General features: G+C 42.8%; 1 protein-coding gene across 1 annotated transcript; it reads right to left on the bottom strand.

Moving 5' to 3' along the window:
* Window positions 1-69: 69 nt before the first annotated feature.
* Window positions 70-25,136, bottom strand: FGF2 (fibroblast growth factor 2). Its single transcript, XM_052682674.1, has 3 exons — window positions 24,924-25,136; window positions 6,215-6,318; window positions 70-386 (listed from the first exon to the last, which is right to left on the bottom strand). The coding sequence occupies exons 1-3, from the start codon at window positions 25,108-25,110 to the stop codon at window positions 201-203; spliced, it is 477 nt and encodes a 158-aa protein (XP_052538634.1). The 5' UTR covers window positions 25,111-25,136; the 3' UTR covers window positions 70-200.
* Between the last annotated feature and the right edge of the window lie 356 nt (window positions 25,137-25,492).

Genomic DNA, 25,492 nt, shown 5'->3' with positions numbered 1-25,492 from the left:
TAATTTTACCTCCACACACACTGGCACAATAGGTTTACAGAGCAGTATGAAGACAGGAAGAAACATTCATGTTTTAACCTTTCTGCAAAAGTAGCTGATATCAGCAAACAACAGCTTCTATTTTTACTAGTTTGGTGAGGAGCAAGAAACTCTGCCTCTTAAAGTGTAGTGTGGCATACGTTCAGAACCCACCCTGCAAATCAGCTTTTAGCAGACATTGGAAGAAAAAGGATAGCTTTCTGTCCAGGTCCAGTTTTTGGTCCGGGTTTGTACTGTCCAGTTCTTTTCAGTGCCACATACCAATCAGAGTACTTCCGTGACCGGTAAGTGTTATAGTTATTAGATTCCAAACGCTCAAAAAAGAAACATTCTTCTGTTGCACATTTCTGAAAGAGAAAAAGAAAGGGATTATTTGATACTTCATCACAACCCAGCACTTGGTCTGATTTACAGGACTAACTTATGATATTAACTTAGCAGTACATTCAGATTTAAGAAATTTGTATGAAATGTTTCATGCTTAAAGAAAAATACAATTACTGTTAATGCGGTGTTTAAAACACCTACAAAAATAATTTTTAACTATGACTCATTAATTGTCTTTAATAAAGACAAAGCAGATTCTATCCTGGTTTTGCTTCTTTCTGTCTGAAATATAGTCAGGTGTAAGGAGAGCCATGTCTATCAGCACTGACTGACAGATCCCAACTCCCAGGTTGTGCACATTCATATTCGCAGTATTTTCCTACAGTCACCACAGAGAAGATGCTCAGCTGCACTAAGCTGCTCAGAAAGTTGAGCCCGCTTTAACCAACAATGCAATGTAGTTCAATCCACACATCTCTGCTCTCAGTGGAAACCAACGCTCCCCAAGAGTGACCATGCTGAAGAGAAAGTATCTTAATTTTCTCATGATTCCATTCAGATCAGTGAGATCATTTAAGAAAATTCTTGCAATAGATGATGTTCAATTCACAAGTTTCCTTGGATGCCTATTATGTCCCAGTGGAGAAAAAACCTGGCTAATGGAATTGTGTCTGGTACTTAGAGCTACTGACAGTCAAGAGAAAGCAGGACAGTTTAACTGCAGTTATCCCATAGCATATTCACAACAAGAAAAAAAAAAGATTATCCCTGTCAATCAATAATCTTGTTCCAATAGCATAAATAGCGCCAAATTTGCCTGCAGAACCTATACTTTAAACAAGAAAAATACACTCAAATGAAAAGACGGATGAAGTTCAACACTGCAATTAATTTACTGGGGAAGGGAGAGCACCGTTATACACGTTTACCCTGAAAAAGAGTTTGGGATGCCTGGAGGAAGAAGGAAACATGCAAAATCTCGGAGAGAAAACAGGAGATGTAAGGAAATTTCCTATACAAGCAAGCAAATCTTGGCTACAGTCTTCTGGTAATATTCATTAATAGATAAAGTAGCTGTACAATCAATGAATATACAGATGATACAGTATATCCAGGAGTTTGGCTGATGTAATTATCATACTAGAGCAGGAAAGAAGAACACTCATCTTACCCTGGGCTCATGTGGTAAACTCCAGCGGAGTGGATCTCCAGTAGGGATCCTTCCCCCCTGGCAGTCAGCTCTTAAATGGGTCTAGGAGAGGTAGAGCCAGGCTCCACCCCTTCCTGCAGCACAGGTGAATTGCCTTCAGCTGTGCTCCCGTGGCTGACTCACTGCTCATCTCTGCAGGTGATTAATCAGAGGTTCAGGCCGTGACTCAGCAGCCCCATACACTAGCCAAACTATTTCAGACTAAAAAAAAAAAAAAAGTGAGCTTGAAAGAACCAGACTTCACAGAGAACGCACAGAAACACATGAGTTCATTCCTTACACATGCCCAGCTACAAGCAATTAAGTCATTCAAATGCAGACTATAATAAAGTAATCCATCTCCAAACATATGTCTTCAAGTTTTGGCAATAAAAAAAAAAATACAGCTCCTCCACTTCAGCCATTTTCAGAGAGAAGTTTTGGTTTCTAAGGAAAAGAACTTAGGAAAAAAAAACCACCCATAATTAATCTATCATTTTTATAAATGACTAATGCTTTTATATTTGAAATTGCATTGACCAAATGAATTTTCATATGATTTATATTTTAAATAATCATTCTGAACAGTGATTATATTGTAATGCCTTTCAGCATAGCAGTGGGAAAACAGATGCATTAACCAATGATTCAAGTCTGAAATGGATTACAGGCAGCCTTAAGAGGACACAGAAACAACGTAAGAAAGAACAGCGTTCGGGAACGGAACAGAACTTGGAGCCCAGTGTAGGTCAGTGCAGTGCAGCTGCCCAAAGTGGAAACTGAAGCCCTGTGCTGGGCTCAGCCTCAGCTGCCACCAGCATGGGAAACCATCACAGTGAACCAAAGCAGGCACCAACAGTCTGGACACAAGTGAAAGACAACTTGGCACAAAAGCAACACAATCACAGTTCAAAGAAACACACTCCTCCTATTAGGCTTCCTCAAATTTTTCAGGTTTATGAAGAAAAATAGATTAATAGATTAAACTCCCCAAACACATTCATGCAACTTGTGGGTGTGATAAAAATAACCAAAAATAACCAAAAATTGGCAATAGAACATTAAAAAAAAAAAAAAAAAAAAAAAGAAAACCTATTCTTTAAGTTGATAAAGATTACTTAGAAAGGTGCCACATGGTTTGCTCTGAACACCGAAGTCCTCATTTTTGCACAAAGCTTAACTGATAAATATTCTTGTGCCACAATTCTAATCCCTGAGACCAAAGGGAAAAAATGTCCCTTCAGTCTAGCAGAGCCTGCCTGATCACAGCTAAACCACATCAACGTGATGGGCTGTACACTACTGGCAATTTATTTGTTGTGAAATAGGAAAGGCAGTCAAAAACAGTCGTTCCTTTCACAGGAAATTTTGAGACGTTTCTTCATAAAGTGAAATGATCAGAAACATTTGATTCCATGAAGTGAAAATACTTAAACAGCGTAATTAAATGAAACTAGAAAGTCAAAATAAAACACAGTAGCCATATTATAAGTGAAATGTTTTGATTCTGCCATTCAAAATCTGATGGAGTTCTGAAAAAATATTTCTGAGAAAATATTCTTGGTTAAAAAAGCATTTTCAAGGAAGGCTTTAGATTAGCTGTATCAATCACCAGCCATCTCCTCCACCGACCAGACCAGTAAACACCACCACTCTCCCACAGCAACAGAAATCTGTTGGCAGAGGGCACACAGAGCTTAATGAAAAGCCATATCTAGATTTCAAGACAGGAATGCAGCCCACCACGCAAAGCATCACTGTAAGTAGTAAGATACTGGCTAAGCAATAAGCCATTTCACAAAAATCAAACTAGGCACAAACCACAAAGACACAAAGAACCCAACTGGAAGAAAAGCGAGGCTGAATGAAGATTTTCAAATGGATTTATGAAGCTGATAATATGTTTATTAAACATCAGAAATTGATACTTGATAGTAATGAGAATGAAGAAAGAAGACAGACATTAAGAAGTGTTTACATAAAACTAGTATGCCTACCCAATGTCGTAAGGAGCTATAAGCCTTAAAATGTTTGTTTCACATAGCAGAAACCTGGCTCACACAACAAAGCAAGACGCAAGCACAGATAGGAGAGCCTGCAATTACAGAAGAGCCAAACATACCCAGGACAAAGAATAAACTATGTAAAGTGATGTTCAACTTAGCGTGCATCTGTGCAATACCAAAGAGATTCTTAACTGTGGTATCTCAAAAAAACAGGTCCTGAAAAACGGGCATGCTCTTAGCTGTTGAATCACTTGGCAACGTACCGTACGTGCCTATGAACAAAACTGAACAGGGAAGGAACATGGGCCTAGGCTGGTTTACTGATGACTAAGAAGGTGATCAGACAAGGAAAAAAATAAAATAAATAGAAAAAAGAAAAAAGAAAAAAGAAGAAAAAAGAAAAATTGAGAAAATAACCAGCAGTTTCACCACAGAAATTTGTGAAGGCCTCATAATGTTTAGGGGTTTAATGTTCTTCCTGGGAATAAATCTATCTTTCAAATTCTGTCATAATTGGAAAGTATGCTGTTAAAAACTAGTGATGGAAAAACACAGAATACTGGAATAAAGAATTAAACAGCTGCTTAGAAATTAAAGCTCAGCAGTATTTTTAAAGGAATACCCGAAGATCTCAGCAGATACAAATTCACATGCACTGATGAGATCACTTCAGCACAAAAATTTCCAGAACGCGCTCTTACAATGCTCCTGCTGAAACAACCCTCCTCAAACTGAAGAAGAAACACTGGCAATTATGCACAATTCCACGGATGTGTTTATAGGCAGAAAAGAGCAGAGGCACAACTGACAACTAACTCACAGAAATCCTCCTGGAAAACACAGCTTGTGCCTCAGAGAACAACTGCAGAACTGCAGAAATAGTCATTAGACGTGAAACACGGGCTGGATGAAGAACAAAACCTTCTTAGAGCAAGGAGTTTTCTCCTATGAATAGCAAATCTGAAGGGTTGCAGGAAGCAGTGTTTGCAGCAAACATGATTCAAGTAAAAGCCATTTCCAAAACCGCTGTGCATAGCTGCAACAGAGGCACATCCTACAAAGGACACAGTCAAGATCCCACTGTGCAACAGGAGGCTGGAAATGCCAAATACAAACACAGCCAACTGTTCGTAATTTTACAACTGATGCCAAACGTTTACTTTGACCATTCACTGCTGCTTAGGCTAAGGAGGGTAATTTGAACAGGAAGCAGAATGCCAGCACACCAGTACCACAGGAAATTCCCAATTATCCTTAATACAAGAATAGCACAGTAGACTACTATTCACATTTTCTTCAACTGATCTGTCAAAACATCCAAGTAAATAACACTGTAACTTGAAAAGGGTTATTTAATTATATTCCCAGGCATAAACAGAACCTGTTTGGAGAAGCAAGAGATGGTGCGCTACGTGGTTGAGAAGCACACCAGGGCTCCCTGCACACACAAAGCTGTTGAAATATTCCATTTGCCTTTGGACTAATTTCACTGAGACTAATTTCACTTTCGCTTAGTGACTTCTGTAGCCCTTCGCATGGGCCTTCCACTAGCTGCAGTTCAGCTGGGGTTAGGAATTCACTTTATTATTAACACCTGTTCCCAGTGTTGTTAGCTGGGACACAGAATCCAAATGTGACTATTTTCAGGATACCAAAAGCATCACAGCTAGTTTAAAACTAAAATTCCAGTGGGATGCTCCACAGCGGTATTCCATTGGACACTACATTTAAAGACTGCTCGAATTCAAAGTTATGAACATGGACAAAAGATTTTTTTTTCTTGCACAGGCTGCCCAGAGGTCTGTGAAAGCTCCACCCCTGCAGGTGCTCAAGGCCAGGCTGGATGGGGTCCTGGGCAGCCTGAGCTGGTGGGAGGCAACCAGCCCCCAGCAGGGGGTTGGGACTAGATGGACTTTGAGGTCCTGTGCAACCCAAGCCATTCTGTGATTCTACAATTTACAGCCTCTATTTAAGATTTAGGCCTTGGAGATCTTATTACCTTTCAGATTCTGCTAAGCAGATTGGCTTCAAAACACAGTTAAAAATTAATGCGATGGTAATAAAAAAAGAACAGAGTTTAAATTAAAATTAGTGCTAACAAACTAGTTTTATTTATTTATTTATTTTTAATTCTATCATTATATTGACAAAAATGTTTTTCTTGCCAACTCACTAGCTTGGAAGTGTATGTACTCAAAAAAAAAAAAAAAAAAAAAAAAAAAAAAAAAAAAAGAACAAACTTGATTCCCTACAAAAAGGAGAATGAGAAAGTAATATACACAAGCTACTGCCAAAAACATCAAAGTTTTGTACGAGTTGGCTTTACCTTCTACTTTAAAAGGGTCTTTACCATCACTTATGTGAAAGGAAACTTAAGAGGAAAAAATTACTCTGGAGGAAAAAAAAGGAGAACATTTATACTTTCTTTGTTCGCATCGTTTCCTACCCCACACATTCATTCTGACTTCTCTCTAACAGACAGTGCCACACTCCACTTCTTCAGCATGCACTGCTGTTGGTGGGTGAGGGCAGAAACCTCTCTCTTCATTGACACAATTTTTTCTGAGCTGATTTCTCCCCAATACATTGCACAGACTGAAAAGAGGACCTAGCAATAAGATACAGAAAGATACCATTAAGAAATACTGCTTACCAGTGCCAGCAATCTGCCATCCTCCTTCATAGCCAGAAACCGGTTTGCACTTAAACCTTTGATTGATACCACTCCTCTTTCTTCTGCTTGAAGCTGCAGTTTGACTGTGAACAACAGGACAAAGTTATTATGAACTCAGCAACGGAAAGCTAAGTTATTCTCCTGTACACATTTCACATGGAAGCAATTCAAAACAAAACAACTCCTGAAGCAATACTTTATGGCCCTGTTAGCTGCTTACAGATAAGAATTTTTAAACGTTCTTAGAGCTCTCTCTTAATGCTTATAGAACAGCAGCAGAGAGACTGTATGGTTAGGCTGCCAATGCTTGAAGGTATGAGTATCTTCTCTGGTTAAGGCTTAGGACTATGCAGCACTGTACCTCTGTGGAAGCTGCTAAATACTCCACAGGTTCCCAGCAGACAGCACTGATGCACTTACAGTGTGACCTCCAGCAATTAAGCAAACAGGAGGAACGGCAAAAGTAGATGACTACAGCAAAGACACGAGAGACGGTGCTGTACAAATTAGGCACATGAAAGTGGATGCAATCCATTAAAAGAAACAACGCCAGCAACCCTCTAAATAGTCATGATTTCTTGAAAGCCTGCAGGAACACAGGCACAGCATTTACCTACTGACAATGAAACAGAACAAAGTCTGAACTGAGTTTTCTGGTCATGAGCGAAACGCAGTAGTTCACAAGCATTTCCCCTTTACCTACAGCTTGTCTCAAGACATGAAGATAAGCATTTTTCTTTCCTTCTTCTTTTGCAATTCCTCACATCACTTCATTCAGAACAACCAATTGAGCCTTCAGTGGTTAAAACAACAGAACGCGGCCTAGGGAGTTTGCATATATGCCATATTTCTACCGAACTCCAACAAGAGTATCTGCAATACGTTAACTCACAGCCCAGACTTTTCAGCCATTAGTACGTAGGACTGAGAATACAACCGTACAGAAAGTCCACTGAGCATTTTCTCAATGTCTCAGGTTTTTGAGACTCAAAAGAAATCTAAACACTGTGCTGGAGCTTCCCTTTTTCTGGAGAACTAGCAGACGGAGAAACAGCAATGTGCACGTTGTCCTAAACCTCACCACAAGGCACTATTTAATCCCAACCATTTCAAAACATCTCCCTCTGAAAGTTCAGCTCTGATTGTTTAAAATGTCATTTGGAAACTACAGGCACTCTGGACTGCTTACAGCTTCACATGCAGTCTTCTCTCCCCTCTCTCCCTGCCTTCAAAGAATAACGAAGCCTTTCCTTCGGTTCTGCTTCACTATGGGTGTGCCCGAGCAATACAACTTTATCTGATTTCTGCTAAAAACAAACACAACCATCTCAGTAACACTTTCCCAAATCCCTGTTTGCCCTCTGTTCTGGATGGCCACTCCTTCCAGACAAAACTGGACCTGCAAAGTCCGTTAGCACACAGAAGCAATCCCAGATTTTCCTGCACAGTGCTGTGCTTTCACTTACAGGGATTTTTAAGAGAATAGTATTTCCATGGAGAAAGCAAGAGCATTGCAACGCAGCCATCCACAAAATAAGGAACAGCAGAGGAATAGTTTCTTGCCTTCCTGGGGTACTTGGAGAAAAAACACTTTTGCCAAAGAACTGCAGCAGCTAAAGAAAGAACAACCAGTGCGTTGCAAGCTGCTATGGGTTACATGCCCATCAGGTGTTAGAGTAAAGGATGTGACTCATCTGGTGTGAGACTTATCGGCGTTTCCAAAAACCAAAACAGAAATTTTTCATTCCAGAAATTATTTTGGGAATTAGTAGGGAAAAAGAAAGAAAGAAAGAGAGAGAGAGAGAAACAACAACAACAACAACAAATAATATTTTGCATTTGAAAATGCAATAGAGAGAGATCTAACTGTGACAAAGCCCAGCAAGACGAAATGACAGCTACACGTGGAAGTACTCAGCAACAGACTTGCAGTAATAGACTTGCAGACAAAACAGTTTGGGTTTGCTGCTCAGAACCAGCATTTCCAGCTCGTGTCCTGTATCATAAGACAGGTATTGCAGGTTGGTGAGATCAGTACGCGAGTCTCATGCACCCCTCTGCTCTCATGAAGCATTATCAGTTCTTCTATTTAAAGATGTATTAGAATTATACAGCTTCACCCTTTAACTCTCAGAATAAATGTTTGAAGCAACGGTAAGGTTTGCAGTGGAAGCATCTCCAAGGATTCTGAGGGTGGCTGCGGCTCATTTGACCTTTTGTTTTGGGGAAAAGATTTTCAGTCCAAATGGAAGGCCTTTTTCTGCTTTTCTGAAGGAAAGGACTGAAAAAGTCCTAACAAGGAGAACGCAGGAACATGGAACTTTTGGGATAACTGTCGCAAACTCTTTTTCAAGCACTCCACTGGATTTTATAAACGTACTGGCAGATACTGTGTTTACACTGACTCCTCTAATTTTTATACAGATCTGAAGCTAAATTAATGCAAATGCTACTCTATAAAGAAGAAATGGTTTATTATGGATTATGTGCCTGTTGCCGTTTTACACAAATAAAAAAATATCAATAACCAAGATCTTTCCAAATCACTAATAGCCCAAGACTTCTAAGGAATACAGAAACCTCTGCATTTGTAAGAAGACAGCTGAAATGCTGAATTTCACCCCAGAATCCAGTACTCAAAACACAGCCCTCCCTGCATTAGGCCAACAACAGAGCTGTGAGCAGCTTCCAGCAACGTGCAACACCCAGCCTTTGGGGGAAGCTGGAGCGCAGAGAAGTGCTCTGTGCAGGGTCTGGGGGGGAAAGGGACTTGTGAGGTGCACCCAAACATGCTTAACAAGGAACAGCTGTATCAACCATCTGAAAAGCAAGGTGATGGGGTTTAGCTGAGCAGAACTTAAGAGAATACTTGGCACTGTTGATCCATATCTTTTGTACCCCTTAAGTCACCAACGCAACCGTTGAAATGTGAGCCATCATTTTAGGTGTATTCATAACATTTGTCTTTAGTGTATTTGAATCTCAAAACCATGAAAACCTTTGGACAAGACAGCAAATAATCTTGAGACGTGACAGCAATCACTCCACGCCTTAAAACCATGCTCACCAGCTGTTTCCCCTTGACAAAATGTAGGTCATTTAATCAAGAAGTTTGTAACCTAAGAAGGAAGCACAGAACATTGTCAAACAGCTAATTGTGAACCCGGGGGCCAAAAGGGTGTGTTTTCCCAGTTATTTTCACAGTCCTTTGGGAGGGCTCCTCCAGGACAGCACAATATATGTACGTGCTTCACTATTCACGTTCACTGAACACCCTTTGGTTTGTGGCGAATGCCACAAATGCGGTTTGGTAGCAACAAAGGACCCGGCACACTGAGCAAACGTCATCAGGACTAAGGCTGCATCACCACAAGGTTATAAAATGTACAGCACTCCCATCCCAGTTGCAACCTACATGACCTTTACTATGAAGGAGCATTCACTACTGCTAGTAAGACTTTCTCTTGCACTTCTCCCTAATAAAGTGAAATGTGATCACCTTCCCTTTGTTTACCAAGTAAGAGGAAATGAAGTGCAAGGCGGAAAAATTTCTTCTCATGCCACAGTAGAAACTCTCAGGAAGAAGGATAAAGTGGTACCTTTGGGAAGATACAAGAAGAGATGACTAGAAGAAAGATAAAGTTAAGGCACTGAACTGTAATTAGGAGATGAATTTGAAGCCCTCTTTTGCAGCAGCCTTCTCACACTTGAAGATAGGATTGCAGAAGTATCCTAAATAAAGCCCTCTTCGGAGCAGTTTCCTTGTTCCTGTGCTGTGCACGATCACAAAACTTTTACCTGGACACAGGAATTGGTTCACAAACCACAACATACAGCTTTAACAACATGACTGCAGCATGCATATGCAACCTGCATATATTGCAGTGTTGAGTTCCCAGCAGGAAAGAGTGCTACAGTACTAGATATAGAAGGATGACAATCTCAAACCCGTATTAAAATAATAATAGATATTAATTGCCCTTGGGACAGAATGTATCAAGCAAATTTTTTAACCAGAATGTTGGTGTGGTTTTGTTTTGTTTTTGTTTTTTTTTTTTTAAATAATAAATACATGCTTTTGTTCCTTTGTTTAAAAAAAATATTAAAATAACTGGCTCAAAAGCAAGAAGCACTGAAAGTGTTCCAGGGAAAAGAAATGCAATATAAAAAAAAAAAAGCACATGACAGACAAGTCTCCTTTTGCTCACCCTGCAGGTGACATCTGGAGATTCCTTCACACTACTCTCCTGGCAGCCCTGTTCCCTAACTACTGCGCTGCAATAAGCGCAGGGGCAAAGTACCCCAGCTGGGCCACCAACCCTCCATAATCAACTTGCCCTTGCAAGCAAAAACTGAATTTGATTTTTACATGGGAATCCTTTTGCAAAATTTCAGAGAAACTCACAGTAACAGAATGAAAAAGAAATCCCAAGATCTTGTACATTTGCAAAATTTACAAGTCTGTTTGTCATTTTCTTGAACTAAAAAATGCTTTCACAGAGGACTCTATCCAAATTCTTTCCCCAGCTACTAATTAAGAGCAGTGCATCCCACCTCCAAAGTGTGGGAATTCTACATCTTTTTGGCAGCTGAGCTGAGAGAGCTCTGGTCCCCATGCAGATACACACTGCACACCAACAGCACTGACTGCAGCACTGTGCTCCTGCCCCGCAGCCAGCAAAGCCCCGCAGGCACTCATGGCACTGCTGGCCTGTGCATAACAGACTGCAGTTACAGCACTGATGTGACCATCCCTCTCACACAGGATACATGGCCAGGGCAAATCTACAGGTTAAACTTGCCAGCGTGTCTGAGAAAGAATGATAAATGGGCATTTATTTCATTTCATTTATTTAGGAGAGGCTCCTCTAAGAATGTGAGAATTGAAAAGTGATATTCAATAGCACTCTGGCTGGCAAGGTTTCCATCAGATCTCTGTTACCTACTGCATCTTTCCCACGCTTTCTTTGAGAGCTCAAAAAAAGTATTTCCAGCTCAGATTTGCGTACTCCAGTAGAGGAAAGAATTTTATGGCCAAGTAGCACAACGCAGACAGAGCAGACGCCTGCAGACGTGGAGAATGCAGAAACTCTGTATGATTTCCAGAAGGTCTTCTACTGATCTGAGTGCCAGGACTGAAGAGTTACATGCACAGAGAAAACTCCAAGGTCCTCTTACAGATCTCCCAGCCCAGCAAAGGTTTCGTATGGGCCCAGACCAAATAATGCTACGCTGACTTAAATAATCCCAAATGGTATTATCATTCTGCATCATAAAGGGTTCAGCCAAAAGCCTCTTAGAAAATGGGCTTATTTAGAAGATCTTGTCAAAATCTAGAAACGAAATGTTTTAGCATGAGAGAGCTACAGGTTTTGCCTGGGGCAGCAGCTGTGTGCAAGGGCATGCACTGCGATTTCACTCACAGCAGCCATGCCATGGTATCACAAAGGAGGTGGGAAAGCAAGGGTCAGACTGAGGAAAAAAAGTGACAAAAACACATGAAGAAAAAAAAAAAAAAAAGATGTAAAGAGCAAGCTGCAATGGAGAAAAGGCAGGGCAAGCATGCTATACCTGAAGTCACTGCACTGCAGCACAGGGAAGTGGGATTTGAGATGTATGAGTGGAGTCACATCTCCTTTTTCCTATTCCTGCACAAGGATGTGGGAAATTTACCTACTACATAAAAAATCCTAAAGCAAGTACATGCCATGAGCATATACACTTGGGTACACTTGCACAACAAAGGAAGCAGGGATAAAGGCTTGAACTACAATTGCACTACAGCTGACTTAGTGAAAATCACTACAAGTGGATCTCAGTACAGACACAGCCATGCTTTCACGGGATTCCGGTCAGGCAGGCCCCTGCCAACCCCAGCCTCCTGCTCAGGGCCCGTCACCCCACAATGAAAATCCCACCACCCAATCTCATTGCAGTCAGTCACCCAAGCTAAATCTGAGCTTGCTAGGGCTCACCAAGCCTCACCAAAATGCCTTGCAGCTACACCTACTGCTGTTTGAGACAGGCCACTGCCCCTACACACGCAAGCAGGTTTCAACTCTGCATGGTCTTCCTTGCACTGAAACACTGCTTCCAGGGCTGAAGCAGGTGGTCTCAAGGTCCGCTGCCAGCACACACAGCTCTGCATTTTCCCACTTATCTCTCTTTCTCTCACACTTAAGACAGTGACTCTTTTCACGACTGTAACACCATCATTAAATCCCTGCAGGAATGTGATGGGAAATAGATTTTACCAAGAGGAACTCGGGCTCCAAGCACTGCCCAACTCCAATATGCATGTTGTGAACATCTCAACAGCAAATGCAGAGTGCTCGGACACAGCAAATAACAGAGCAGCTTACAGACTCATGAAAAAGAGGAAGACCTTGATACTACTTCAGGCCTTTTGCACTAATATACAGCTGCTGTATTATAACTGGAAAGGTCATTAGTCAAACACCTTGGTTTACAAGAAAGGAGAGTTTCTGTACCCTCGAAAGCTCCAGGCTGCACGTCCCTGGATCAATGACTGTGTTACTGCAGCCTCTGCTATGGAAAAGAGAAATCCAAGCCAAAGGCTCAGGGCTCATCTCCAACATATTTGCAGAGGCCCTGTAAGGAAAACCCTTCCACGAGGCCCCCGAATGACACTGATGCAGAGCTGCTACGCCAGCTCCACGCTGGTTGTCCTCTGCAGCTCCATGCCTGCAGAAAATAGCAGGGCAGCAACACTCCACAGCCTTGCTGCTACGGAGGCAGAACAACTCCAGAGGGAGTAAAAATCAGAAATGTGAAGTTCAGAAAAAAAAAAAAAGAAAAAAAAAGGGGGGGAGGGGGTGAAAATAACAATTGATATTTTGCTAAATGTAACACCCTCAGAGTTCCCACTCCTGCACACTGTGTGGCTGAAGCTGACAATTCCTTCGCACTCAGGGCAACTCCTATTCCCAACCAGGTGTCCAGCAGGACACAGTTGGCTGCGATTGCTCCACAATGCACACACCAAGCCTCCCAACCCTGAGGGCTGACTCAAAAATAGACGTGCATGCACACACACACACTAACACCTCGGCTTTGGCATTCCCCGAGAACTGCCCTGTGGGCCAGAGATGCCTACTGAACCCGATCTCTAGCAATCAGAAACATCTTGGGCTGTATTTCTCCTATACGTAGCATACTCGTGCCTTCTACTGACAAACTTTGCACCCAAGGTACCTCCAGTCCTGAAACTGCAAATGGGAAAACAGCACTTTGCTTGCTTTCTGCTTGACCGTTGAAAATAACAGTGCTATCGGCAGAAATACACGCTGCCCAAACCCCAGAACACACGTGCAGGGTGGGCAGGAGGGACACAGACAAAAAGCAGCAAGCAGGCCCCAGCAAAAGAGGTGGTCATTTCATAAACAAAAACCACAGAACAGCAACAACAACAACAATAATCAAGCAAATGAAGTGCCACACTAAGAAACAGTGAGTCACGCTCCCATACAAAGGCACATTTCTTTGCTTTTGCATGACAGCATTCAAAGTGTATCTTTTTCCTTTCTGCCAGCCAGAGGCATAAAACCACTTGCAGACAGACCTAAGGTCTTTGAAACGTAAACATCCATAACAAAAATACACACTTCTGCAATACAAGCACTTTGAAAGTTCCGGCTGCACTTAAGGTTCAATGTGAGGCGCTGAGCGCAGTAACAAGGAGTGGGGCCAGCTACCAGCTGACTAAGTCAGCCTTGAAGCCATTCATTGGCTTTGGGGGCTTTAGTCAAAGTACAAGAAACACTGACTGTAATGAAAATCATTTCCCTATTTAGCTTCTCCCTTTGCTATAAGTTATATCTTAATTCCAGTTCCAACAAACATCCAGTCCCATCCAATGTACACCTATCACCTCAGCAGTCCTCTTCAGGAAACACCGATTACCGACTGCAGAGCATCCTAAGATGCTCCCCATACACTGGATGGTACAGAAGTTGTTTCAGAATAACATAACGTGCACTCTCTCTAGCTAAAGCCAGGCTCAGCCCTCCTTGCCTATGTGCCTGCATGTAAGATGCGCACAGTGGCACTTCTCCACTGCATGCAGCTTGCACCAACTGCACCATCAAACTTCACAGAGTGCTTTGAAAGTTAAAAGCACAGCAGCTGCTGTGTTCTGCTGACAAAACACAACCTGGGTATTTCATACTGCTGAGTCAAGTACAGAGCAATTGCTCGGCATTACATGAGGATATGAAGTGCCAGACACTACAAATACACCTTCCTATACAACATTTCTAAATCCCTGCCTGCATGCCAGCGCCCCGGTCACTGCAGAGGAACTAAATGCATCATTCTGTTTAGAGGACAGAACCAGCAGGAAAATTCACCAGTAATTAATAGAGTTCCTTGGTAAAACTGAGTACCAGTGACAAAGTTCAGTCTTTAAGTGTCAGTAACTTCACCCAATAACTTGATTTACAGCCATATTTGAGGGCTTCATTAACAGAACCATGAATGCACATACACACGTGGTTTTTCAGACTCGTCCCGCCTGATCTGTTTTACTGAGAGTAAAGTAATCCTTCACATTTCCTCTAACTGCTTTCACTTAGTATTCCCAACAATAAGTGGTAAAATAACCACTTTCCATTCTTCAGCTTTAAAACAAAGCTGCTGCAGCAATCCAGCCATAACATAATGCCACTGGCTGATGATAGAAGGTGCATTTGCAACTTGCAGAATTTAGGCTCTTCACATTTATTGCATATTCTCTGGTGTCTTACAGCTATGAACTGTTTTTCATTTGCAGAAAAATCAACACGCATAGAAGCAGGAACAAGGCAAAGCACGCTCTGAAAATAAAAAAAGTAAAATGTGTTATATTTAAAATGTATATTTCAGTACAGTAACTACAGGAGTATGGTTCTGTAGAGATATTGGAGCACGTAGAGAACGGAGTCAGAGGAAAGGACAAGCCAGCACAGCAGCGGTGTGAGATTGCTAGCCCACAGATACAGTCAGCCTGGAGTCTGCAGGTGAAGAGGAAGAGCTGGACTTCAGGAGAGCCTGAAATACAGTGGTAACAGTGGAGCTGTGTCAGGCATGCAGGGTGCTAGACGGGCGTGGAAAGAAGAAATAACAGAGAGCTGCTGAGTAGAGACGATTGCTCAAGATCTCACCAAAAGGTTGAGACGATGACAATGACAGTTTTGCACTTTTCAAATTTTCAGTACCAACAAAAAAAGAGCTGATCAGAATCAACCACTAAGCCTTTAATAAATATTTATGCAAAGACAATTTAAAGCAATTAAAATCCATACGCATGCACACAGCATTTCACTGGTGCCAGCTTACTGCAAGGACAATGCAAAGTCAACATCAAGCCCAGAGACTTACTTCATCCTCCGTGTATTTTATCCCCTTCCATCAGGCCATGTATCCACCCTGCGCTGACATTTAAATAACGCACCCACAGGGGAGCAGCGCAGGCTGCACGCAGTGAGGCCAGCGAAGGACAGCAGCTGTCAATCACTGCCAACTCACAACAGCCAACTGGAATCATCACTAACAGCCCGACTTTGCTTGAATGCAGCCTTGCTCCCAAATAACGGGTTGTTCTTTGTATGAAACCAAATTCCCTAAATCCAAGAAAACGCGTAGCGTGGTTTCAGATCTTCCTCCAAGTGCTTAGGTAACACTCCTAGCTTTATCAGCCCCAGTGCTGACGGGGAGGAGGCAGATGGCACACACAGTAGGACTCAGCCTGTGCTGGGGAGCCAACGACTGGGGTCTGCAGGGCCACGTGGAAAGCGATCAGCCCATCATCACTTCTCTGTCTTCCAGCTGCATTTTTTTCTTGGCTCGGAACTTAATACATACTACAAACAATACTGATCCATGTTATTAGAGCTTAATCACTGAAATTCAGTCTTGCTTTGCTCTGCCACTTAAAGTAGTAACACCTTACAATTACATGCACTAACTCAAGCACAGACGGTTAAATGCTCTGGAAGAAATCTTTCCTTGAAGCTGGAAATCAAACAAAATTTGGACTGCAGTAAATTAAAACAGGAAACACAGGACAGTTTTGTATATCTCTGCAGATTTTATGAATCCTGCATTTCTAAGGACATGAGCACCGTGGGCCTTTCTTCCTCAATTTTCCTGTATCAACTACATTAGTATCAGTAAAACATACCAGTAAAACAGTATCAGTAAAACCACCAAGTGAATCTTTCACATCTGCATATTCAGAGACAAGGGCAGATGGACATTTAACTGTTAATCTCAGTTGCTCCACCAAACCTAGAGAAATCCAATGAATGGAATGCCTCTCCTACTTCCCCCCCACCAGAAACTGCTCTGCCCAACAAGTCTGTGTAGCAGGATACCCTAAGAGACAAGCAAACAGAGATGCCAGCCTCTCTCCATGAACATTCCACATACACTGCATTCACTGCTTCTCCACGCTAAAATAGGCACTCCTTTCTATATCCATCTCTCCTGGTATAGGTATCAACAGCACCCAGGAAAATACTGCACAAAACTACTCTCCACGTGCAATCACCTACATCCAGAGTCAGAACAAGTCTTCCCCCAAGCTGCTAACTATGCTAACACTCATTGTAATATAGTCCTAAAATTACCAATCTGACCTGTGATGAACTATAGGTGACAGCTGCACGGACTGCATCAAGTGTACCACGTAGTCAGTGTAAAATGACCTCCATCCAACTACATGGACACCATCTCATTTATTTATCCTCTCCAAGCCATCCATCAAGCAGGATCCTGCACCTTGTCCTGCACTGTAACACATGAAACGGCTCAGGTCATGGCAAAAGATGGGCTGTGACAACCAGAGCACCAGCTGCTGCTGAAACAGGAATGTTCCTGCCTGTCCCACACACCCAGCTGCACACTATCATCACCTCCCTCGCACCAACTCTGGCACTTTCTGTGACATCCTGGGGAACCAAATCATTGCAATAAATCAAACAAAAACTAATGCAGTGGAAAGGACTGAGAGAACAAACACATTTCTGCCAATTCAGCAAAAGAAACTATCTGGCCCTTTTGTGAACTCAGGGCTAGAAGTAATGCCAACTACAGCACAGCTGAAACTGGGTGGGGGGAAAGAGTAAAAGAGACCACCCCTTTTAGCAGCAGAGACTTGTTAGGTCAGCTGAAGCATCTAGCCAAAGGATTTTGGTCAGTCAGCACAGCAGGTACTGTTCAAATACAACACTGAAGTAATCAGAAAAGGGAAAAAAAAAAAAAAAAAAAAGAAGAAATGAAGGGGGAATTTGGATAGACCAGTAGACTTGAGTACTTATTCCCCAGTATCTAGAAGCATCAAGAAATAATACTGCCTGCCAAAAACATAGTGCTGGTCCCACCAGGTACAACTGTCATTTCCCCAAAAGAGGGATACCAAGCACAAGCTAAGCTGCTGTGCCACCTAATTCCAGAGTCTCATGTATTTTGCCGGTACACTTCAAAGTGGTAAGGATATTCTTCATCAGGAAAAGACAGTCACAGAGCTACAGCACATCCAGAATAGCAGCAGAACTACTAATTAAACACAGACGCAGAAATGTTTCCAGATGGACAACAAGCAGGCTGGGGATCGGACTGGGTCACCTTGAGAGAAGGAACACCATACAGTATTTCATAGCCATGGGCATCAGGATTTTGCAGTGTACAAATTCCAGGTAGAATCCTAATGACTACTGTTTTATGAGATCTGCTGAAGTCTCATCACAACAGGCAAGCTACAAGCTCCACAGTACGAGATCATTACTTGACATCATATCATAACTACTGATGACTATAGTCATATAGTTTGCCCTTTCTCCTTTGAATCACTCAAGAAAAGTGGTTTCAAGCTCTAAAAGTCAAACATGAGTGATAATCTATATACAGGATCACTCAACCAGAAGTGTACAGTGGTAGTTTGTGTAAGACGACCTCCACCCAACTTTGTAGACATCATCTCATTTATACTCTCGGACAAGCATATCAGCGTCCAGTCAAATTCTGACCCTACCCTGAGGAAACAAAACAAATACATAAGATGATAATCCTGAAATGGCATCAGCACTCCAGACAGTCACCCTTTAAATATTTTTATGGAAAAGCCAGGAGGGAGAAGAAGCAGACAAGAACTCTGGTTTACCCATATATTACCACAAAATACATTTTTGAAAATGACAAATAAAGAGAGCTGCTTTAATTTGAAGTTCATGGTCTTGAGAGAAATTACTGAAGTTATTCATTTTCAAACAGAATTTAGATGTAATCTCATTACAGACTTTTGGGCTTCAAAAGTCATGCCATAAATATTTCAAATACTACTTAGTAAGGATACCCAATTCAAAGATCATGTGCAAGTATTCTTTTGCAGGAATGGAAACTTTAGCATTCTCAGGATTTTTTTTTTTTCTTTTTGAATTAAATTATATTAAGGTTACATAGTCCATACTAGTTTTAGTAGATAATTACATTAACCATGCTGCTACTGACAGCCAAACAGCTCCACTGTTTCCAGGGTCACATATCAGTAGCACAACTGATCACTTCCCTCGTACTTTAAAACAACAGATGACGGCCAGTGATCTGAGAATCATGCTCCCAACCATGACAAAAAATTGTAATAATCAGAATATGAACTCAGTCTTCTTCTGAACAAATCATCAAGTTATGGATGAATTCGTTGCTTTAGTTCTAACTGCTTAAACAAAGGAGGAAACACCAGAAAGTATTTTCCTACCTAGGGAATAAAAAGGAAGAAAAAAGAGAACAAATTTGTAGCTCAGGGAAAAGCAGCTCGGTCAATAAACTCTTTTTACGAGTTTCACTTTAGCACATTAACAACATTAAAAGGTACAGGAACCACTGGATAATTATAAACTGCTTGCCATGTATAATAAACTGAGGGAGATGAGTAGCTTACAAAAAAAAAGACGTCCATGAAAAGATTAGGTTTAATTCATTAGTCTCTTGACCTGAATTTTAAAATAATTAAATAGAATTCTGGCCCTAAACTGCACGTCCCTCTCTTTCAGAAAATACAGCAGGTGTGCGCATTCTGTGCAAAGTGAGAAAGAGACAAGGGTATTATTCTAGGATTTCCTCGTGACTGTTAATTCTACTGTCCAAACCAGATCTTCACCCATACCTGATCATTCAGCAGCCTGTGCCTTTAACACTACTCTTGCTTTTATTATGGAATGGAAGATGAACTTAACATCTTTTTAAAACCTTTTGCAATATAACGTCAAGCGTGTATTAAAGGGGGGGAGGGAAGAGAGAGAAAAAGGAAAAACCCACAGCTTTAATTAACTTCAATTTAGGTTCTTTGTCTATCCAAAGAAATTGTATATTAAAAAAAACAAAAACAACACAACACACCACATATTACTGAAAAGCTTAAAATGCTTTTAAACTTATCTCTGCCAGAAGATAAACTTTTTCTCATGACCAGCTGCACAGTTTTCAGACATTTATTAGCAGCTGCCAAATCTGATTTGCTTGATGAGCAATTCCAGAATACAAGGCTCTATTTTATCAAGATCAAAAATATCCAGAAGTCTTCATCACATCTTCACCAAACATTAGATGTGTGTCGCTGCAGAGTTTTACTGAAAGACTTAATATACCCAAAAAATGGGATCACAGAGAATTTTCACAAGAATTTGCATTTCTGTGACTGTCTCCATAATTTGGCCATATGCTGTAAAAATATTAAATATTATCTGTATTTACCATTCAGGTATGTTGGACATGAGCTGGACTTGTTTTTTTTTGCTGTGAAGATGAATATTTAAGTACCATATGAGCATTCCTGATCTATGAAGCCCGTTAAAACACTGATGGGCTAAATCCTGCCCTCTAGTGTACCTGTGGACAGCTGTGCCCTGAGAATCTTCCACTCCTCCACCAGTCTTATCTGCACGAAGCAGAAAGCAGGTGGGAGATGGGACAATTCACATCTCTCATTTGCCTCCCTTCACCTTCAGAGAGCCCCACTGCTCAGCCACACACCTCTGTGGCAGGTAAGATGCACTAAAATCAGAGTATGAGGATTAGCATGCATGATAACAGAACAGAGAATACCCACCCCTTAGCAGCACGCTTGTCCCAGTGTGCCCAGCTAACATAGGCAGTCTGCCTCTCAATTACTTTACCTTATGGGACCCTGCAGGAAACACGACAGTATTTCTATGACAAAGTAAGCCAAAGACAGACATGAAACATAATCTCAGCTTTTTTTTTTTTTCTTTTTTCCCCCTTCATGAGAGCTATGGTACCCCATTCCTAAAAACCAGCTACATCCAGGAAGAATTTCTGTATGGATCATGTTGCAAAAAATCAGTATTTGACAACAGCTGAGGTCTGTGCAGTAGATCAAAGGTAAGGCCAAATGAGTCCGTTTCCAGAAAGACTTCAGTAGAAACAAAAAATTCTGACATTTTGTGCCAGATTTCCAATAAATAAATAGATAATTAAATAATCAATCTCTCATTTACTGTTAGGATTTGGAATAGGATGCCTTGTTAACAGTTCTGGCCACATCAATGGGAAACTAAAATGGGAGACGAGATGATCTGAGTCCTAAATAACTTGCACACCTAGTTACGCAAAACTAAGCATTGGGTGTGGAACGGTTACACTGAAACACTTCTTGACATTCACCAAAATCTCTGTTTCTGACAATGACAGCTAGCTTTCTTTCATTACCATGATTTTGCAAAATTTTATCTTCTTGACAAAGCTGGTAAGCTCTAAAGTCAGTACCTACTTGAACATATTCTTTCAAAAACTTTTAGAGCATAATCATTTAGACGTTGCACATGATACAAATAAAACTCACAAGTACTTATGAAAGGAACTTTCTTAAGAAGAAATTTTCCTGGACCAATATTACCCTACTTTACATTTCCCTGAGATATTTCTTGAAAGGCAGCCAGTTACTGAGCAAAAAGAAGGGATTTCAGACATCTGCAGGGTTGATGGAGCTCACACTATTGACTCCCTTCCGAGTGACAGACTGGAGTCTCATCACTTTGTTAACAAGTGGACAAAAGTGACAGAAGTGGCTCTGGATTCCTCAGATGCCTTGTTTTATGCCCATCATGAAATAGAGCAGCTTGAAAAATTATGGAAATATACAAATGCCAACCATTCCTCAGTGAGGGAAACTGAAGGGAAAACAGCTGTGCTGTTAGACATTTTCTAAAACGTATGGATACACGTTCCTTTTCCATCCCCCTTGCTTTTCCCTTTCACCAGCACTGTAGTCTCTTTGAGACAAAAAACTCCGGAGAGTTTCTGGAAGCCCTTCCAAAAAGACTGGGATCTTTGTACTTTTCCGCAACATAAACCAAAAGTTGTTGATCAACAACAAGATGTGGTTTTTTGTTTTGCTTTAAGAAACAAAACTCTAAGAAAGCCTCTTCTGTTTTTTGTTTGTCTGAAATGCACCTCTTGCAGGGGGGGAAAAAAAAATAAAACAAAAGCTCAACAGCAATCCCTAGGGTATGTCCAAAGGGGTACTTTGCTGATGTCAATGCATACACGCATCAGATGTGGCAATATCAGCAATCTCAGATGTATTGTCCAGCTTTTTCGCTATGTGAATCATAAGAGTCCACTCCTCCAGCACACAGGGCATGAACTTCCATTCCTTCATTCCACTGACGACACAATTATGAATAAACCAACATGAATGGGATGAGTGTGAAACAATCAAAACTCCTGACATCAAGACATAAACCAGACCATATACTTCTAACAAGCTGTCATTAGTGCTTAAGGCAGAACAGAGGAGGCAAAAGAAGGACACGAATAATGGAAATTTGTTTATAGCTTAAGTATTAGACTTTGGTCTGAAACATACAGAGAGAGCCATTCACCTTCTAAAATACAAAACTTCCTTCAAAAGTGAAAATGAGAATGTAATAATCAAATGCTATTCTGTATAATTAGAATCATAATTAGATGATTAGATTATATATGAATCTATAATTAGATTCATAATTAGAATCATAAGATATCCCAAGTTGGAAAGGACCCATGAGGATCATCACATTCAACTCCTGGTTCCACACAGGACCAACCGAAAAATAAAATAAAAATCATAAGAACAGCAGTTCCCCCAACGACCACTCCTAGCTGTCCTGTAGTTAGTTTCCTAATCCAAATTCTCTGCAGCCATAAGATTTCTTTTTTCAAAGCTATCTTATAAAACCTTTTATTTAATCCAATAAAACCTTCAGTGCTGGAGGTGCGCATTTTCTTTGTTAATTTTTGAAGTCTTCTCACACTGTCCAAGATTTATGGCACTTCTTTGCCAGCCGTCACGCCAACGTGACCCGCCAGGCATACCACAGGATTTCAGAGGCACTTCCCTTGAGCAGCACTCACCAGGTCAGAGTTTAACACTGCTCATAGCTGCACTGAGTGACATATTTATAACGAAGATGGCAGAGATGTGACCCACGTAATGTCACAGCAACACGCCTCACTGATGCTTTGAGCGTTGACTTCTCCCTTTTCTCTGCTTCTGAGAACTGAGGTCTTCCAAGAAAAAAAAAAAAAAGCTGTCTGATAGCAAGAAGAGGAGGGAGTCACCAGACTCAGAGCAAGTGCACAGCCTCACACCAGGGAAAGAGGGAGCAGCCAACGGAGAGTGGGCTCACCACATAATGCCCTCATCCCAGCCCATCACCTATACCACAGATCCTGAAGAGGAAAACAGCCTTCCAAGGGGAGTGCACAGAATGTAATCAGTACAGCAGTATCAACACTGGAAAGACTTTCACGTGTAATTCACTGGTAGGAAAGCAGCATGAGAAGCCAGTTAAACAATTCTACTATTAATAAGGCTTAACAGGAAATGAAAGCACAAATTAGAAAGACTCAAGAACACAGAACTAGAATTACTGAGCCAGAACATTCAAAAATTAAAAAAAGAAGGAGCAACAAGGGCAAGCCCTACCACAAACAAGAAGGACAGTGTTTGGGGCAACCTGGTCCAGCCTGGTGAGCACAGAGCAGCATGCAGACTCACAGCCCTTTTCAACACACAAGGCTGAAATGCCATGTGAGGCGAGGACCCAAGAGCAGCATCTGAGACCTGCCTTCAGCATCCAATACACCCGAGTTGTCTTTTCCCTCCATGTCGCATTTTCAGCAAATCCCCAGAGCTACTTCTAGGCATAAGATTACCTGTTTTATAAACAAATTACACTTATTTCCCGTAAGAATTTCCACATTTCCCAAATACAAAAGGCTACAGAAGACAGTGCATTACTGTACTCGTTCCAGCACAGACCTGATGCTGTGCAGTCACTGGCCAGTATGCATGCAGAGCAGGTCTTTGGCTGGTAGGTGGTAAACCAGCACCATGCTTAAGGCACAGACCTTTGAGAAGCCCAGGCTCTATGATTTACCCTGTTGTTCTGGCAGCAAACATCTTTTATTACTGCTCATGCAACACTGGGCATATCTCCCTTTAAAACTGTTACTGAGAAAGAGAGAAATGCAAACATACCAGATGCAGCCCAAAAGCTTCTTAGCTTTTTCTGGGAGCGTCAGTTGGACTAATAAACTTTCCCTACACACATCCTGTTAAACAAGCATCTTTACCCCATCTGATGCCAAACATTTCTACCAAAGGATCATGAAGTTGCACACGCTCAGAGCGAAGTCCAACCTGGCAACACTGTTATTTGTGAACAGACTGTTGCAATGCTTCTTTGGAACTCCAAGAGGTTTTTTTGCAGATGGTGAAGGTCCTAAATCAGAACAGAATAAGAAGAGTGAGAGCTTTTTGTCACTTGTGTGCCCGCACACTGATCTCATCTCCATTGCTCAGGCCTTGCCCCCACCTGTGCAACTGTCACTGGGAGGGCAGCTTGGAACCAGGCAAAGGATTACAGTAACACATTTCACCTGTTTGCTGCACCAAGGCTCTGCAGGTAGGGCACTGCCTGCTCAGGGTGCTCATGCTGTGTAACAACTGTGTCAGATTGTCAACCTGACAGCTAACCAGCAACAACTGGTACCTGCTGCAAGGAAACAGACATTTCACAGACCTGAAGCCACATGAACAAAACCTGAGGGCTGACAGCTTACAGAATGCTCTGAGGTGTGAAGGAAGGATCAGACACAGAGCACTGGTCTTAAGAGCAGCCCAAGCCCCGCCAGCAGCCTGCTCTGCCTGTTCAGGGTCTCCTCAGGACAGACTGCTGCTGCAGAACCACAGGATGCGGCTGCACCTTGTGTGCCCTTACCACATTCAATCATAAATCACACTATCCACAGTTTTCAGCCAGCGATATGCTCTGACCACTATAAGCCCTGTTTCCTTAATCTACACCTCTGTTCCCGACTACTGTAATAAGAAAATAAGAACGCCTGTATTTGTGAGAGCATAGACCAGAAAAACACCAGCTTCTTTCACCCTATGGTCAGCTGGCGCAAAGAACCAGTAGCTAAGCACCCACTTGAGGGCCACGCAAACTAGTTTTGACACCTTTGGGCGCATAGGCAAACCCCGCGCACCTGGCGAGCCCTGGGGCACAGCGGAAAGAAGACGGGGAGGCTGAGAACAGCCGGCCCGCGACACGGCAGCGGTGCCCGTGCAGCTCCGGGCACCGACCGACACGCGGCACGGGCAGGGACCGGCCGGGCCACTCACTGTGCGGATCGCTCTTCTCGCGGACGCCGTCCACCCTGCCGTCGGGGTTGATGCGCAGGAAGAAGCCGCCGTTCTTGCAGTAGAGCCGCTTGGGGTCCTTGAAGTGCCCGGGGGGAAAGGCGCCGCCGCCCCCGTCGTCGGGCAGCGCCGGCAGCGTGGTGATGCTCCCCGCCGCCCCCGCCGCCATGCGCCGGGCCCCGGTGGCTCCCCGCCGCCCCGGGCCCCCGCCGGCCGCCGCCGCCAGCCCCGGGCGGGCTCGCCCCCTGCCGCGGCCGTCCAGCCTCGCCTCGGCCTGGCCCCGCTCGGCTCTTGGCCCCTCGCGGCCCGGCCCGGGAGCTGCGCAACGCCGCTGCCGGCCGCCGGGATGGAGGCAGGAGGGCGGCGGGCAGAGAGCGGCGGCTGCGGGCTCCCCGCGGCACCGGGCTGCCCCCGCCCCCGCCCGCCCCGCTCCACTCCGCGCCCGGGGGCCGTCCCGGGGGCGGGGGCCGCTGGCTGCCGGGGCACCGGGCGGGGACACGGGGGCGGCGGGGCCGCTCCGGCGGTAGCGGGATGATGGGGCGAGGGAGAGA

This window comes from Tympanuchus pallidicinctus, unplaced genomic scaffold, assembly GCF_026119805.1.
Source record: "Tympanuchus pallidicinctus isolate F22 unplaced genomic scaffold, pur_lepc_1.0 scaffold2, whole genome shotgun sequence".
Classification (NCBI taxonomy): domain Eukaryota; kingdom Metazoa; phylum Chordata; class Aves; order Galliformes; family Phasianidae; genus Tympanuchus; species Tympanuchus pallidicinctus.
Note: the sequence above shows the minus strand (reverse complement) of the source record. Positions and strands in the feature narration are given on the sequence as shown.

Coding starts and splice junctions, on each gene's coding strand:
- FGF2 (XM_052682674.1), bottom strand. CDS start 25,110: ATGGCGGCGGGGGCGGCGGGGAGCATCACCACGCTGCCGGCGCTGCCC. Junction 6,319..24,923: donor CGAGAAGAGCGATCCGCACA/GTGAGTGGCCCG, acceptor TGTTGTTCACAG/TCAAACTGCAGCTTCAAGCA. Junction 387..6,214: donor ATGGCAGATTGCTGGCACTG/GTAAGCAGTATT, acceptor TTTCTCTTTCAG/AAATGTGCAACAGAAGAATG.